Genomic DNA, 18,584 nt, shown 5'->3' with positions numbered 1-18,584 from the left:
TTTACCAAAGTGCACATTATAAATTTCTGGATCAGAATTAGAAACAAATTGATGTTCAACCAATGAGTTAGTGATCTGCTGAGTCCTAGGAAAATGGCAATTAAATAGGCTTGACCTCATGTTTATCTCCCAAATGCCCATTGAGTATGGAAACAAATGATTGATTACTCCACAGGAGGTTTCTTGTTGTAGTTATCATTGCGAATAATGTGTTTTTGGGTTGTCATCTATTTGATTTTGTTTTGAAATATGTTATTAAGAAGGGATTAGAGCCTGGCTAGTGTGGCTCAGTGGCTGAGTGTTGACCCATGAACCTGGAGGACACAGTTCAAGTCCGGGTCAGGGCACATGCCAGGGTTGCAGGCTCTATCCCCCAGTAAGGGGCATGCAGGAGGCAGCTGATTGATGATTCCCTCTCATCATTGATGTCTCTCTTTCTTTCTCCCCCCTCTGTCTCTGAAATCAATAAAAAACTTATTTAATAAGGGGGGGACATTAGATTAGCCTTTCCTCTCTAAGACTCAGTAGGCCTGTTAGAGTCTGACACGCATCGCCAGGGTCTCTCCTCATCCGTGGCTCTCTCGGCAGGTGTCAGAGCGACATTGACGAGTGTGCCGGGAACCCCTGTCGCAACGGGGCCCTTTGTGAGAACACCCACGGCTCCTACCACTGCAACTGCAGCCGCGAGTTCCACGGGAAGCACTGCGAGGACGCGGCTCCCAACAAGTACGTGTCGACCCCGTGGAACATCGGGCTGGCCGAAGGCATAGGAATCCTCGTCTTCGTTGTCGGGATTTTCTTACTGGCGGTGGTGTTTGTTCTCTGCCGCAAGATGGTCAGTCGGAAGAAGAAACAGCAGGCCGAGCCGGAGGACAAGCACTTGGGACCCAGCACAGCTTTCATACAAAGGCCGTACTTTGATTCAAAACTGAATAAAAACATTTACTCCGACATACCACCCCAGGTGCCTGTCCGCCCCATCTCCTACACGCCGAGCATTCCAAGCGACTCCAGGAACAATCTGGACCGGAATTCCTTCGAAGGGTCTGCTATCCCAGAGCACCCCGAATTCAGCACCTTTAACCCCGAGTCCGTGCACGGACACCGCAAAGCAGTGGCCGTCTGCAGCGTCGCCCCCAATTTGCCGCCACCACCCCCATCTAACTCCCCTTCTGACAGCGACTCGATCCAGAAGCCTAACTGGGACTTCGACTATGACGGTAGGAACCACTTTTCCCATCTCAGGGGAGTGTCGCTGAGAGGAACAGCTAGATGAGAAGTTCTGCCAGGGCCTCTGCTGTTTCGAGTCCAAATGTGGTCTTTGTTAGTGATCAGTGTGCTCTGTAGACCTCGGAAAGATTTGAAAAACTCTTCCAAATGCCCTGAGCCCTGGCTGAACATCGTGGCGATGATGGTATTTTAATTAAGGAATTGAATGTGGTCTTGTTCCGGTTAATCTGGAAAGATCATTTCATTTCTGTAATTGATATGGGTCCTCAGCTATAAATTTAGGGGGCTTTTATGATTAAAAAAATTGGGAGGGCATTTGTATGATAAAGATATTTTTTTAAAACATGGCCAGAAAAGACAAGATGGCTTGGGCAAAAGTAGGTTTACAGTTTGTGTGGAAAAAGACATGCAGGTGATGATTATTGCAACAGCTTTATTGACTCAAAAGAATGTCACAACTGTAAACCTCTTTTTGCTCACCCCTATATTTATATCAGTGGCCTAACATATATTTGATGCTTTCAAAAGAACTCTATGTACAATTTTAAAACAAAACTTTAGTTCCCCATATGGTCTAATTATTTCCATGGGCAAGTGTATTGAGAATTTCTACTCTGTGAATCTGCAAGAATGCTATAGGTTTTTTGTTTGGGATTTCTGTGTTTGATTTTTTTTTCCTCCCAAATGTTTCACCTTCTTTCCATTGCTTTTTATTCAATAAACCTCAGTCTTGGCAGTGCTTGCTCTGTGCCAAGGTACAGCCGTGAACAGGACACAGGCCACACCCTCATGGAGCCTGTTTGTCATTTCTCCCTTTTAGCTAAAGTAGTGGATCTGGACCCCTGTCTCTCCAAGAAGCCTCTGGAGGAAAAGCCTTCTCACCCGTACAGTGCCCGGGAGAGCCTGTCCGAGGTGCAGTCCCTCAGCTCCTTTCAGTCCGAGTCCTGCGATGACAACGGTGAGTGAGCAGAACTGTGATCCGCTGTGGTCGCTTGCTTGTTGGTCATAATCCTGATCGCGTGGTGTTACATATATACTACTGTGGATGCACCTGGTCCCCTTATTACGTCTCACGATGTTTCCACGTTTCACTTTGGACCACTGATAACCTAGTACAGATGTGCATGAACATCTGCTGGGGAAACTATTTGAAATGTTCGCAGTGGATTGGAATTTGAACTGGAGCAACTTACCGGTAGTAAGGAAGAAAATGTAATTAATTGAGGGATAATTTTCACCTTGGTGGCCAACCTTGTATTGACTTTTTTCCACAACAGAAAATGTTAGAAGTTCTGTGGGTTTTTAAAAGAAAACCCTAATAACTTTGTTGAGCATCAACTCCCTCCCTCATTCACTCCTCCCCTCCCACCCCTCTAAGAGGAGAGGGCATGGTCTGCAGCGTTCACTTCAGTGGCACCTTTGGTATTACAAGGTTTTTATCTGTTTCTTCCCCACTCCCTGTGGCCCCAGCTCCCATTTGGATCAGAGTGTACTGACTGAGAGCACAGTGTGAGAGATGGCCAGTAAGTTTCCTTATCTTTCTAATGAAGAAGGCTTGGCAGTGGGGTCTGTGATGCCATCACGTGTATCTGGTTTCCCTGAGGTAACTGCATTGATAACCAGCTTCGCCATAATAACACGTAACAGTAGAGAAGATAGTCAGTGTTCAGTAAAGTGAGTTTTTAGTGGGAAATTTTCAAATTCCAGAATTAATAAGGTTGACTGTAATTTTCTTTTTGCATAAAAATATAATGTGTTTAAAATTTCAAATATCTTATTGGTGGAAAGAAATAACCCACTATTAATTATTTGTTTCTAAATCTGGAGTAATGTAGCCCGTAATATATTGCAAACCAAACTTTTCCAAACTAAAGGTGACCATAGCACATTCCATTCATTTCTGGTTTCAGGCATGTTATGTATGATGAATGTGCCTGTTTATTATTTAGTGTTGCAGTAGATGAACATAGCTTTGCTTATTAAACCAACCATAACAAAATAGAATTATTTTTTTCATTAGATTTAATTCTACAATGTTATAGCTGTCAGTTTATATAACAATCTATATTTTGATCTCTAAATGCTCTTTATATACATTTCAGAATTTTCTTTATTTTCTAATATTTTCCCTTGAAACATTCTTCTTAAAACTCCTAAATACTTTTAATAAATTATGGTCAAATTAGTTATAAAAATTAATTGCCAGATAATATAATGTGAGGGGAAAAAAAGATAGACTCAGGAGTTTGTATTTTAGTCTTGATCATATTTTTTTTATCATTATCAATTGTAAATTTAAGTCTGTATTAAGAGTCTGTACTTATATTTTTAGTTTTTGAAGGCTGCTGTAACAGATTACCACCAACACAGCAGCTGAAAACAAGATAAATTTATCTTATAGCTCTGAGGCTTGCAAAGCTAACCTTTGTCTCAGTGGGCTAAAATTAAGGTATAGCAGGGCTCTTTCCTTTCTGGAGAATCCAGGGGCGAATCGGTTTCCTTCCTATTTCTGGTTTCTGGAGGTTGCCCGTGGCTTCTCCCCCGTCTTTCAGAGACAGCGACATTGCATCTTGCTGGCCATCTTCTGCAGTCACTTCCCCTCCAAGCACAGCTGGGAGCGGCTCTCCCCTTGTAAGGACCCTGTGATTGCACTGGGCTCACACAGATACTTCCAGAAAACCTTCCCATTGCAAAATCTTTAACATGATGGAATCAGCACAGTCTCCCTTGCCGGGGATGGTAACACAGTCACAAGTTCCCAGGGTCAGGACGTGGCATCTTCGAGAGCATCCCTCTCCCTACGACATGTGCACCCCCTTCTCTTGGCATAAACTGTCCGATGTACAAATGACAAGGAATTTACACAGGAAACAGCCAGGCAGACAGTCTGCATTTTTCTGCTGGTGGGTTCGCTTACCAGCTGTTAACCTGTCCACAAAAAGGCAAGAAATTTGGGCTGGGAGTACATAGAACAGAGACAAAGCTCTTTTTTATTTTTTGGTATTTATATTGCATATTTTACCTTATTATGTAGCTCTTTATATTTCTTTTTCCTGGAACAACGCATGAGTTCATTAAATGGACCCAGAAAATTGTCTTAGGAAGTATTTTACTCTTTGGATGCGAAGTCTTTTGCTCATGAGCTGTTAAAGTAAGGATTGTTTGTCATGACTGGATCCATAATTGTAATTGTAGAAAAACATACAGTTAAATTTTCCCCCTCAATTACAATATGATATGGTTACTCTATTTCCTTGATTAATAACAACAAATATTTAGCTTGAATAGTAAAATCTCTGAGATGGGGCCTAGCAAAGAGCGCAGGAGTCGTGCATAACTGTTTTGTGTAGTTATGTTGATGTATTTCCTTCACATTTTTAAATTTCAAGGTAGAAATGACATAGAGAAACCTTAATGTACTGTGTTCTAACGAATTGAAGATTTTCCTAACTTCCTCCCTTTGTCCCTTCTTGCAAGCTTCCGTAGTGACTGTAATACGCCTCGTCAGCGCCGTGGTTGACACGGCGACTAACGGAGGTACAGTCGCGATGCGTGTGCCTGTGTGTGCCGGTGGCTGTCCTAGAGGAGTGCGTCCCGCCTCACGCAGTGTCAGAAGTAACCTTGCTTCTGAGGGGCTGGGACCTTTATTTGGTGCACGTGTGTGTAGTCGCAGTCCAGGTCCATCACAGGAATATTCTTGTCTGCGTTGTGTCTTTCTGTCACCTTTTGTCATTCGTAGTGAATTTCCAGGACATCCCATGTTACCCAGAGGATCCCGACAACTTGCCTCTATAGGGCAAGAAGTTTAGAAGTAATTCTGCCCACCTAAAAATATTTTTAGTATAAAAAAGTCCTGTTCATATGAACAGGAGAAAGAACACACAGTGCCTAGAAACCCCTACAGCTGACGCCTCACTTTTGGAGTTTTCCCCACGTGCGCGCGAGGAAGATGGGTGAGCTTGGCAGAAGGGAGATCCTCATAGATCTCTCCAAGACTGTGAGGAAGGGTATTGACCACCTCCCTTAAAATTACTTTAAGTTAAATTAGCCCTTAGTGTACTGAAGTTTGTGTAATCATGCGAATTGCACAGGATTAATCAGCTCACCCGGAGGGCTTGTTAAAAGCCAGCCTGAAGGTGGGTCCCAGCACCAGAGCTTCTGAGTGGGGGGGCCTGAGAATTTGCATTTTAACAAGTGCGCAGGGAATTCTGAGGTCACTGGCCTAGGGATCGTACTCTCAGAACCAGGGGCATAGGCCACCAAGAGTACATAAGACTTCGAGGTCCCGTTTTGCTGGGACATGTATGTCAGGATTGAGGGGAGAGGAGGGATGGTTCTGGGTCACATTTAATAGCGGGAGGCAGGCGAGAGGCCTCAGTGTTGCCGATCACAGTTACTGATGAGCCTGACGCTTATTTTCCTAAGAAGGACCGTGCTTTTGTTTGGTGAATCAGAAACAATATCTGTATTTTGCCCGAGTGAATTTTAGTTTTAACATGATGAGATCCTAATGTTTTTAATATAGATGGAGTTTAAAGAAGCAGAATTGGAATGGTTTTTTCACTGCAACTTCGTTTATTGGAAAATATTTTTTTGGCATATTTAGAAATGTAAATTGAATTTAAAATTGAGAGCTGGCTTAAATTTTAAGAATTATTGAGTGCTTATTTATTAACAGGTTGTCAATCCTCTTTTTATAAAGGAATTACTGCATTTTTACTAGACTATTGAAAAAACCTAATTTTTAGATACATGTTAACTAAATAGTGGCTTACTAATTTTTAGAGCCACCATGGTCTTTTCAGTTATTGATTTAAATTCCTAGAAGAGAACCATCAGTGAAATTTTTTTCATTTCAAATTACTTTTTTACGTGGGTTTGTGAAAGTCATAGGAAGCATTTAGAAAATCACTAAGGGTAACCAAACTTCTATCATGATCACAGCTGTCACCATAAGAATTTTGATGATAGCCAGCAGTTAGGGCTCGACCTGCGTTATCTTCCTTAATCTTCGTAATAACTCTAAGGGATTTCCTCCCTCATTTCAAAGATGAGAGCCTGAAGCTTAGCCGGGTTAAACAGCCCCCGTGGGCCTGGGATTTACATCTGCTTTCTCTCACTCATGCTGGGGCTCTGTGTATAAAATGAGAGCGGGAAAGAGTGAGTGTAATTCCAGATTTGGGTGGCGTGAGCAGTAAGTGTATGTAGCTCATGGTCCCTCCAAGGAAAGGTGAACAGTATAAATACCAAATCATACTCAGGTGGGGGGTTGGAGAGATTGACTGTTAGTTACTTATAAGTGTCTAAGTCCATTCTTGAGTGTGTCTGACTTTAATATACATTGGAAGGCTATAGTGTTTTTTTATTCAGTATGTTATGTAGCTTTAGATGCATTTGGGTTATCACCTAAGTGACCCAGTGCTACCTGGTATTAGACAGAAATGCTTTCATGATATTTCTCAGTAACATGAAGGTGTGATTTTAATTTTTAAATGAATTTACACTTCATGACAGTCTATATACTTTAATTATTCCTAACAAAATTCTGTGCTTTCAGGTTTAGATTGCCAGAAAGGAAAAGAAAAGGAAAATAATGTTTGCATTTTTGGGCAGAGTCGCTAGTTCATCATCGGTCATCTTGTTTCTCCATTCTCACGTCCCATTGTTATATTTGTGCTGCATAAATGTCTCAGGCATTTTGAATTTTCATAGCTAATGGCTTGAAGGCTTGGTGGCTGACTGGGCCTTCATAAACGGTTTGCATTGTATCATGTACTTGTCTTTATTTCCTTTGCAGCCATCTTTCTGTTTTAATTATAAATGTTTTCTTTTTTCTCTATTCTGCCACCAAAAGAGTCTTTGGCTGCTCCTGACCTCAGCAAATCAAGAGGTGACTTATGCATGCCAGTCATTCACTGATATGCGCTAAAAAAGTTGGTAGAGATTGACCCCAGTGCTGACTTGCTTCCCTTGTTTGCTCGGTGGATGGTGGATGGTGGATGCCACAGTAACCAAGCACCTCCTTGTTTGTGCCCTGCATTCTAAACGCCATTCTCTCGCCTTTCCCTCTCTGCCAAAGGATTTCAAAATCCTAAGGCAGAAGAAAAATATCCCCACATTGGGAGGGTTTTTAAAAAATAATTATACTTTTATCTCGTCTAAAATGGTCTGTAGACTTTTTTTAAAGTAACAAATTGATGGATGTGGTTTGTCAAAAACATGCTGTGTTTCAGTGTTTGATTGCATTTTGCTTGATTTGGAAGCATGCTTCGATACACACCTGTATTAATATAGTTCATTGTTTTTTTAGGGCTAATGAAAAATAGTGTAATTTTTTAATATGAAGCTTATTACATTATTATATGGGAAATTTATTTTTTAAATTTTAGCATGTTAAAGATTACTTTTACTATTTTAAAGAGTTGCGTCCTTGAGTATTTTTTAAGGACAAGTAGTTAGTGCAAATCAGGCGACATTTGATATTTTACTACATGGAGACCTCTTTCTGAAAGGACAGAACTTCTTTCCTGATGCCCTAAGACTGAGGCCATCTTCACATAGAGCCATGGGTTCTGCATCACAGGAGGGAAGCCAAGGGCTGGAATCCTCTGGGGGAAAGTGCATGTATTAGATGCTAGCACACGGCTTCTGTTCAAACTGTGCTTCTTTGAATGTCAGGCACTTGCATAAAACTGAGACCACCTTTTAGAAAGTGAACCTAGTTCTGAGAGGGTCTCAGTACTGGGTTGGGGCTGGGGGATGCATTCAAAGCAAAGCGTAGGGGTCTCCAGATGATGAGCCTGCACGCGTGTGAGCCTTTGCACCTTTGTGTGTTTGATGCACCGAGCACTTTCTCCGTGGCCCAGTCTTGGGAGAAAACGCATTAAAATCTGTTCTTTTTTCTTCTACCCAGGCTACCACTGGGACACATCGGATTGGATGCCAACTGTTCCTCTGCCAGACATACAGGAATTCCCCAATTACGAGGTCATTGACGAGCAGACACCCCTGTACTCAGCAGATCCCAATTCCATCGACACAGACTATTACCCCGGAGGGTATGACATTGAGAGCGATTTCCCACCCCCCCCAGAAGACTTCCCTGCGCCGGACGAACTGCCACCGTTGCCTCCGGAGTTCAGCGACCAGTTCGAATCCATACACCCTCCCAGAGACATGCCTGCCACAGGCAGCTTGGGTTCCTCATCGAGAAACCGGCAGCGGTTCAACCTGAACCAGTACCTGCCCAATTTCTATCCTGTCGATATGTCTGAACCTCAGAAAACAGGCACCGGCCAGAGCATCACACGCAGAGAACCCTACGCCCCTTACCCTCCCGGGTATCCCAGAAACTGTGACGGGCCCGCCGTCGAGCACCTGCCCCTGTCTGTGTACTCCACGGCCTCCTGCTCCGACGTGTCGGCGTGCTGCGAAGTGGAGTCTGAGGTCATGATGAGTGACTATGAGAGTGGGGACGACGGCCACTTCGAAGAGGTGACAATTCCTCCACTGGATTCCCAGCAGCACACGCAAGTCTGACGCTCCAACTCCCCCTGAAGTGCCTGGACTTTAGTGAACCGAGAGGTTATATGAGTGGTCTGCGTTGTTCTCTGCAGTGTTGTTACCGCTTCCTTCGGTGAGCTGCAATGGGCGTGGCTGCGCCGAGGCCCATGCCCCCACGTGTTAGCCATTTCCAGTGTCCTAACCTACTGTAACGGGAGCAGGTATAGTCGGCTGTGCCATGTCTGAAGTTTTTTTTTTTTTTTGTACTGGCATTTGTCTGTGTTAAAATAATGCAACGAAAATCAGCCCTACCATCTTGTTAGCATGATTCATGTATTTATATAGATTTGATTATTTTAAATTTCCTGTCCCCTTCTTTTGTGTGTAAATTTTATGTACAGATTTGATTTTCCATAGGCTTAACTCGATTTTCAGGACATTTTGTGGGTGTTTTTTTTTTTGGACCGAATTTGGGTGGTGTTAGTGTCATTGCCTAGCACCCTGATCTTTTGCTATAACCAGGGTTTCACTCTATGCCCTTTTTCACTGAAGTTTGACATTTCATTCGTACATTTCAATGTAGTCATGCATTTCCAGTTGTACATAAGATGAGAAAAGATCTGATCCATGACACGTCTTAAATGGGTTGCTGTATTTTAGAATTATAAACATTTTTCATTATTGGAAAGTGTAACGGGGACCTTCTGCATACCTGTTTAGAACCAAAACCATCATGACACAGTTTTTATAGTGTCTGTATATTTGTGATGCAATGGTCTTGTAAAGGTTTTTACTGAAAACTACCATTAGCCAGTCTTTCTTACTGACAATAAATTATTAATAAAATATTTTAGCTTTATTGCCTGTTTTTCTTTCATATTTATACTCCTGTTCAGGATTTATTTAATGAATTGAGAAGGATGGATGGATGGATGAGTGGGTGGATGGATGGAAGAACGCATGTAGAAATAGCTCTGTGTGGCTTCAAAGCGAAGTCCCTTTGCCGTTGCCAAAACCAGGCAATAATTACAGATGTAACCACTAGGTGGCAGTATATGGCTACATGATACGGCTCAGAATTCTAGGCTAAAGGTAAACAGCACTCTTATAAGTATTTTCTAACTAAAACCTTAAGTTTTCCTTTATATATATCTTTATCTTATTACTATTTATTGGCTGTAATTTAAATTTTCACCTATGGTTTATATGAAAAAATCTTTTTGAAGCATTTTATCTTTCTGCTGTCAAATAACTCGCCCTACTTTTATATGATTTAATGTAAAATCCAGGTGCTATTTTCCCTGCGTATTTATAATCAAATCCATCCATGCATCTGGCAAATATTTATTCACTAACTACTGTGTGCCAACCACTGTGATATGAATTACAAAGAATCGAGTATTAGAACTTTGGAAAGACACTTTTTCCCTTTATGTAAATGCCTTCTTTATTTTATCAAATTATATATATATGTAGTTTAAACATCAAAGAGAGATCAGATGTTTAACAAAAAACTGCAAGTTCATGCACTCTAATCATAGCTCTTTAAGCTGTTTTTCTAGTTTTCTTTTCATATTTTTAAGTATACATATGTATATATATATATATATATAGTTTCTTCCTTGGGTCACTAATTTTAGGACTGTCTGTTGACTCAGTATGATATTAGAGGAAGACTATAGAACCTAGAAAACCCTACATGACCCTTGTTATCTCCCCATGATCTGCTCAGGACAGAACTGAGAATCTGGGGTCTCCCTTGTGTCCCGAAGCAGGCAGATGCCTGGCGCTCGCCCCAGTGGTCACCCTTCCCAGTGCGTATGACCAGTCACACTGTCTCCTCTGTGGGCTCCAAGGTCGGCTTCCTTCTCTGCCATCTGTCTTCAGATGCTGCAGTGTGGAGCCCAGTGAACTGCTAGAACTGCTAGCAGTTCACTGTAACAGCAGCCTCTTACTTGCATTGAGAATGGAGCTGTTTAACTTTTTCCCCTTTCCCTGCTCTGAGTTTTCAAGAGAAGAAATTGGGCAGAAATACAATACTCCTTTTAATGAAAACACTAGACCAACCTGTAGGAAATCAGTGCTTTGAATTGTCAGCATGACCTGCCATAGAAATTTTGCCTGCTGTTATTTCCTGATCATTGGAACACAGATTAGTGGCCACGTGGTCAGCAGGGATTGGGGGAGGCTTTGGATGCCTGAGCTCTTTCCCCTGTGACGTCTGCGAGCGTGGGGACGTGGTCCTGGGACGGGGGAGGGCAGGGCCCTGACGTGCGCCAGGCACAGCCCTCTGCTTGGGACCCAGAGCCGCCTCTTTCAGGAGAGCTTTCAGGAGCTGAACGTGAGTAACTTGAAGACCATGATAACATGATCCTGGGAATGCAAAGCTGCTTACGAGAGTTGGTGGCAATTTAAGACAAGAACATACTGAACACTCTTCTCCTGCAACCTGTTTGCATTAAACGAGGGGCTCCGGGTGTGTTCAGTCATCTACCAACTGTTCATTGAACTTCTACTATGTGCCAGGCACTGCCAGGCTCCAAATATGCTCACTGTAGCTCTTTTCTTGGTTTCCTCCAAGAATCTTGGGATCATTCTCTTAGGCAGGACAGTTCAAACACTTTTAATGGTTTAAAACATCGAAACATAAGCATTATAAGACATTTGAAAGGTGCTTGTTGAGCTTAATGATTAATAAACTCCAAGGGGGGGAAACACAGCTTCTATTCATGGCTACCTGTTGGCACTTCTGCTGCCAGGGGTGATACAGACCCAGCACAGATAGCAGGCCATCCACACCAGCACATGTGTGTGCAGAACTGTGCCCTTTTATTAGAGTTCCCATGATGACACTCCTGGTCATATACGGCTTACATCTGCTCAAATCTCAGATGACGCTGGAAGCAGTCAGTCTCATTTAGTCACCTATATAAGAAGAAAGTCTTGTGACATCTTTTATATATTTCAATTTTTAAAAATCATAGAAGATGTCTATACTGCATTCCCAAACATGTACAGGTGTGTAGAGTAGAAACAAAATTGATCACTTCAGACACATTTTCTTAAGATTTCTGGAATATAATCAAGATTTTTTTCAATTGCCGTTTTATAAATCACATTGTTTTTGGTTAAAAAAAGTATTTGAACAAGTCTAGAATTATAACCTTCTCGCTCTTAAACACATATATCATCTGTGTGTGTGTGTAATCTGATTTTGTTTTCTGAGGGCGCTACCTAAATTGGTTTACACACTTGGTGTCTTGTATCCAATTTTGCACCCTGCTTTCCCCACCTCGCAGTATCGATCTATTTTAGGATCACATTTCACAGTATAGATTTATAACTCATTTAACTATGTTGCTACTTTTAAGATGGTATTAATTTTTCACAGAAACCCCAACATTAACATCTTCATTTTTGCTCCTCTTTGGAACAAGTTTCTAGATGTGTGGTTTACTTGTTTTCAAATATTGCATATAACAGAACAAAGTTCTAGAACTACACCAGCGTAAGAGGCGGCACCTTTACGCGCTCACCTCTCCTTAACATTGATGTGCTGCTCTGCTGGGATAGTTCTGGGGCAGCGGTTTTCCCCGCCTTTCCCACGTCACAGCACGTGTAGAAGATGATGATATTTTCACAGCACCGTCGCAGGAAGGGACAGGGCTGCTCTAACCCAGAGGTGCCCGCCGTGTATGGTGAGGCCCTGGGCGCCTCCCGACTGCCAGGCGGCTGGGGAGTCGGCACGTCCGTGGAAGGCAGCTCCGATGCAGAGATCTCCAGGAATCCCGCTGTCTCTCCTATGATTTATCCTATGAAAAATAAAGTCTAGGCAAGAACCGCATCACCTTGGTAAAATGAGCTTGCATTGTGATTCAGTTTTCAGGGACTTCATATAAATGTGCTACCGACGTTTGCCACCTCGCAGAGCTGGAAGACTCTCCCACCCCCTCGCCCCAGGTCCCCCGGGGCCCCCGGCCTGCGGGCCCCGCTCAGTAGCTGCAGGTCAGTGCGGCCGCCTTCTCACGTGTGGGGACACATTCTGTGTCGTTTCTGATGGCGCTTCGTCAAAGGCGCAGGTTCCATTTCAATTAGCGCCCCAGCTGAGAGGGTGCCGTCTGTCAGAATTTAATTTTCTCGCCTGCAGTTTCCTGCCTCCACTTCGAACAGAATGAGCCACTTGAAAAGAATGACAAGTACTTTTTTCCCAAGAAAACCTCTGTCTGTGTGAGCACTTAGGTAATTAGCACACTTGTCACTGGGCTGTTGGGAAGCGTGACCATAGAAGAGGCTGCATTTTCAGACTATGCTGGACAGAGAGGAGAAAGTAAGTGGGTAACATCTGAACGAGAGCATCACTGGACCAGATACGTCTTGTAAAGAGCTCATCACGCGGGGCCTGCAGAGAAGCGATGATACGAGCGCAGTGATTTTAGATCAGAGCTTATCCAGTCATATCCAGGGGTAAAATGCATGACTATTGCGGCAATTCATGTTCATGTTCATGGATGCTACGTTAACAGTTTTAGGATAGAGGAAAATACGGGGAAAGGAGCAGTTAATCTATCCCCACTGGGGTGTAGGTGTGGACCCCCCACGCCTGTCTCTAAGACTTCAAGGCAGAGTTCCATGTCTGTCAAATCTGCAATGTTGGCCTGCAGATGCCAGTGGCAGGAAGAAGCTGGTTGCAGTTTTTGAGCCACAGGCCTGGGTTCAAAACTGTGGCCTATCACTTTTTAACTATGATGTTGAACCAACGACTTAACTTCTCCTACTTAGTTTCCTCGGCTGAAAAGCAAGTGGACTAGAACCCCATCGAGGTTGTGTGCAATCAATACAAGCAGCCTGAATGAGCGTGGTTCTTACTGAGAGCTCATTACACGTTCTGCACCCATCCAGCAACCCTGGATGATTATTCCCATTTTCCAGATCAGGACACCAAGGCACAGAGAGGATAACTTCCTGAAGGTCACTCCCCACAGCTCAGTGTTGCAACTGAAATCAAAGTCCTGACTCTGGCGCCAAAGCTCCTTCCCACAAACCAAAACAGCAGCTCTGGCACAAAGCAGGTGTTCAGTAAATGCTTTGCTGTGGTTACTGCTTTCTTCCACTCCCATCCCAATCTTCATTTTTTTAAAAATGTATCCAAAGAAAGTGTAGCGTGCTAAGCACCACTCTAGAACATGCTACAGTTCATAGATGTTTCCTAAACTACTAGTTTAGATCATTGGACAAACTGACTCTAATCCAGGAGAGTTTGGGTCATTTGATTTCTTGTTTTGGACCAATTTGGTGCCTTCAACAGGGGAGACTTTATGTGATGCGGGTGCAGTGATGTCTGAAGGTGCTACTCTTGCTGTTCATTTATCCCAAAGTAATTTCTGAGTGTCTGCTGTAGCCCATGAAAGCCAGAAGCTGTGTTCACCACGAGGTGAAGGGTGGACAGGATCAAGGCCACAGCTCACGGCCTCATCTTTCCCCCCGATTCCTTTAGCAGAATAGAAAGAGTGCTCTCTCCACTTCCCCTTGGCTCCACCTGCGGGTGCTCCTGAGGCTCAGGTGCGCCTCCCATCATTCATTTACTCAGTTCCACTTACTCTGTTGGGATGTGTTAACAAGTACTTGTTTAGTCTTGACTCTTGGCTACACCCTGTGCACAGAGAAGTGAACGAAACTTGGCCTTTGAGAAAAAATGTGTCCACGTGGCCAAGGGTTATGCATGTGAAGCAACACATTTAATAAAAACTGAACTGTGATGCTTAGTGTTTTTTTCTCCCACCCCCTACAAAGCTCTAGTGTATGTTCCTGCTGAAATAACGGTCCCGTGTTCGGAGTCCCACTGGAATTTCTCAGAGGGGCTCAGCAGCGGTTCCTGGAGTGCAGGCCAGGCCGGGGCCCTGATGCGAGCTGGTGGGGGCCCTGGAGAAGCCTGGCTCCTGCTCAGATCACGTCCACCGAAGCCCCTCCCTGGAGGCTTAGGATGAGGCCCCGGCTCCAGAGAGGAGCTCCTGGCTCAAGTTCACTGGCACGCCGAGGAAGCCCGCGCCGGTCGGTCCTTGGCACGTCTCTCTTGCTTTCGTTTCGGCAGCAGAAAAACCCTAGGGCTGTGGGGGGTTGCTGATGTGTGTGTGTTCGCACGCCACTTCTTCATCATCTTCTCTCTAGATGACAGGAAAAAAGACGCGTTTTAACGGATTTAGCTTTTGTGTTCGGTAATTTTTTGGAGGTGCAGCAAGTGGACCTATAAAGAAACGAATGAGGCAGCTTCTCACAGATCGCTCAGTGAGCAGGGACAGAGGACACTCCCTGTCCTGGGGCCGGCCTTCCTCCTGTCTCGGCACCTGTGACAATAGCTTCCCCTCTGTTTGAAATGGCCCCACACCCATGGTTTTGTTTATCCAAATTCTTATCTATTCCTATCATTTGGGGAAAAGTTGCCTCTATTTTTTTTTCAGTTTCATGAAGCTTTTTTCTTCACCTTTCTAGGAGAAATCGTATTAAAATACACGCTCTGGAACTTGATATTGAATTTACTGCCACTTTTTTCTATGTTCTCAATGTGCCTTCTATAGGCCCGCAAGATACTAAGATCGAGCACGGGCGCCCCAGGTGGTGGCCATCCCCACGGGGTCAGCAGGCGAGGCTTCTGCGTCAGAAGGAAAGTCTCAGGCCTTCCTGGCAAAGCCCCCCTCCCCTGCCAACCCCAGCCCAGGCGCTTTGCTTTTACACCAGCAGCCACCTTTCCCTGATTCCACTGATTTCCAGCGGAAACACGGGGACATCTGTTTTATGACCGCCTCCACAGCGCACAGAGCGGGCGCGTTGCTAACCTGCGTTTGTCAGGTATTTTCATGCACATCAACAGGAAACTCGAGCCCTTCATAATGCTCCTTAAACTGTTTTCCTCTGTGAGCGGCATTTTACTTGGATTAGAATAGAATGAAACTTTGTGAATATGACATTAAGGAATAGTAAAAGATTATTTACTTTATGGTATAATTAGCACTTGAAATCAGGATACACGTATACTTAGTAAAACTATATATACTCTAAATAAGATGTAAATCCTTGCATTGCATTGTTTTACGTCTTAGAGTTATGCGGTGCAAACGGATAAAGCCCATGCTAACTGAGCCAATAGCGCAATACAGAGATTCTGAGTGAAAGGCATGCTTCCTTCTGGCTGTCGACAGCAGAAATAAATATTTAAAAGTCTCATGACTTTGACAAATGCATTAAAAATCTATTAATCTGACAAACAGCATCTTTTCCCTGATAAATTACAAATTTCCAAATACGATAAAAGGCATAATTCATGGAAAGCACGTTACCGTAAAGCCACCGGACAGTAATGGGTTTTCTTATTTCCTCCTTTTATTCAACAAGTAATCGTTGGTGTCCACTGTATACCAGACACTGCGGCTGCTTCGCAGTCTGGCGGTGGGGTTCCAGCAAGAAAAGAGAGGTGCAGGGTGGCCCGTGGTCAGTATCAGGATAGGGGACACGCAGTGAACTGGGGGAGCCCGGCGGCGGGGAGCGTGGCCCAGACCTGGGGGAGGAGCCCCCGGGCATCCAAGCGGTTCCAGGGAAGCGGGTGGCAGGAGTGTTTCACGCAGAAGGAACGTGGGAAACTGGGAGGCAGAGGGTGAGAGCGACGCGTGAGGACCAGAGAAGGCTCGCGGGGCTGGAGAGCCGAGCCGGTGCGGGCGACGGGAGGGATGGTTAGCAAGGTCGAGGCCGGGAGGCCCAGTTAGGAAAGTTCTTGGGAAACCTGTGGAGCTTGGCTTGATTCACAGGAGCCGTGGGCACCCCCGGAAGGGCGTGTGGATGGGCGTATCTGCTTATGTGCTTTTAATACAAGGGAACTTTATAGTTAAATTGAGGGGGGGAATCATTGACTGCTGAATGTATTGAAGGGGAGTAAGATAGGAGCCGGGGGGGGTGTTAATTAGGAGTCGGTGACAGTAATTCCTGTAAAGGACAATGATGGACTCAACTGGCTAGGTGCCATGGGATGGAGGGAAAGCAGAGGGTTACAGTCAACGGGGCTCGGTCTGTTTTGTACAAGAGGCAGAGCAGGTTTCAAGGCTTCCCTCACGCACTTCATACCCCCCCCCACACACACACACAGTGGTTGCCAGGGCTTGAGAGGGGCAGGGATGGATCAGCAGAGCACGGAGGGTTTTTAGGGCAGTGAAAATACTCCGTGTGACACCATAGTGATGGATACATGTCCTTACACTATTGTCCCAACCATAGGATGTACGCCCCCAGGAGTGACCCCGCGCCTTTGGGTGATGCTGCGTGGGTGCAGCCGATAGATTCTAATAAAGGTGCCGCCGTGTGCGGGATGTGGACAGCCGGCAGGCTGTGCGCGTGGGACAGGGGCATACGGGAAACCTCTGTCCTTTCCTTCAATTTTGCTGTGAACTTAAAATGGCTCTAAGATAAAATGGATTCATTAAAAAGCCTATTACTCAACTCATTAATGTATCCACTGATTCCTTCCCAGTGCCCTCATTCTTAGTGGAGTCTCCATTTCTCCTCTGCATCCCCTCTGTACACCCACGGTGCACGCGGCCATGTGCAGGGCGAGGACCGTATTTTGAGCCAGGTTTGTAAACTGCTTCCTGAAGGAGCACATTAAGGAATGAAAGGGAATTGCCTTTAGCCTCGGGCTTTATCCTTAAGGCAGGGAGCCAGGAGGGCTCTGAAAGGGGGAGGCCCCGTCAGAGGTGCATTTATTTGCTTCCTTGGTAAGTACCCATCCGGCCGCTTTGCTGGAAACTGCCAGGCCTGTCTTTCCACATCACACAGGCTTCGGGAATGACTCTCCCAAGGCCCGGGGGCTGGTAAGTTACTACTGAGGCTGTAGATTCCGTGGACACCTTCGAGGGTCAGGTGGACACCTTCGAAGGTCAGGTGGAGTTATTTTTAAGAGCTATAGGTGAACGTGTGGCTGTCTGCAGGGAGAGAGGGCAGGTTCGGTGGCTAGAGGTTTCTCCGGCCTGTACTGTTCCAAAGAAACCTGCGCGACCTGCCTGCCTGTGGCTGCAGAAGCAAGGCCGTGGCTCCTTTAAAGCTGTCCAGTGAGTGACCTTTGAAGGCGACATGAAAGTTCAGGGCTGCTCGGAATGGGGCTCCCGTGGGGTCCCCGGCGGTCTCCAGCCGCGCCTGGCGCTCTCCTCTGACCCGGGAAGCCCGCAGGCGCTGCACAGACCGCACTTGAGGACAAGCACTTGGGACGCGAAGGGCTGCGCTCGAGAAACCTCAAAACAGACGTAGCTGGTGGGGAAAACTATTAAAATTGTGGGCGGCAAAAATGAATAAAAATATTAAAAAGTAACTTAAAAAATGATGGGTGGCCTTTTCAGCACGCGGGGTGGAGGGGGAGCTGGGGTGATTTCTGTTTGATAGACGGTGCGAGGCCTGCCGCAGGTGGTTCCTTGACTTTCACCTCTTGCTGCCCACCAGGTGGATGAGCTGGATGCTCGCGGGTCCCCGGCTGACGGGTGGGGTTCGCGCCCCGCAGCCTGGCGCGAGGTCCCAGGAGGAAGCCCAGGGAACCCCAAGGCTGCTCGGGAGTCGCCGCCCCCCTGGAGCGCAGGCGGCTGGACCCCGGCAGCCCGCGCGGGGGCGCCGTCGGCACGCGGTGCGCGGGGCGGGCCCGGGAGCCGGGGCGGGCGCCAGGTGGCCCCGGGCCGCGGCCGCAGGTGCAGAGCGCGGCCGCCGGGAGGCGCTGGAGCGCGCGGGGCGCGGAGCCGACGCGGGAGGAGCCTGGCGGGTGGCGCGGGGGTCGCGGCGCTCGGGGACTCGCAGGGGCGGCGGGGCGCGGGTGGCCCGGCCGCGCG

The 18,584-nt window shown here is 45.7% G+C and overlaps 1 protein-coding gene across 3 annotated transcripts in view; it reads left to right on the top strand.

The window, feature by feature from the left end:
• Positions 1-9,592, top strand: part of FAT1 (FAT atypical cadherin 1) — a 108,144-nt gene extending 98,552 nt beyond the window's left edge. For 2 of the 3 annotated variants that reach the window (XM_087814103.1, XM_087814104.1), the window contains exons 24-27: positions 589-1,220; positions 2,051-2,188; positions 7,085-7,120; positions 8,144-9,592. In XM_087814103.1, coding sequence (XP_087670229.1) covers positions 589-1,220; positions 2,051-2,188; positions 7,085-7,120; positions 8,144-8,769 — 1,432 coding nt within the window. In that variant the 3' untranslated portion in view covers positions 8,770-9,592. The remainder of the gene's footprint in view (positions 1-588; positions 1,221-2,050; positions 2,189-7,084; positions 7,121-8,143) is intronic. The other variant, XM_087814105.1, reaches the window with a different exon arrangement.
• The last annotated feature ends 8,992 nt before the right edge of the window (positions 9,593-18,584 follow it).

Source organism: Miniopterus natalensis, chromosome 2, assembly GCF_054644295.1.
Source record: "Miniopterus natalensis isolate mMinNat1 chromosome 2, mMinNat1.hap1, whole genome shotgun sequence".
Taxonomy (NCBI): Eukaryota; Metazoa; Chordata; class Mammalia; order Chiroptera; family Miniopteridae; genus Miniopterus; species Miniopterus natalensis.
The sequence above is the reverse complement of the archived record's forward strand: the minus strand, read 5'-3'. Positions and strand labels throughout refer to the sequence as shown.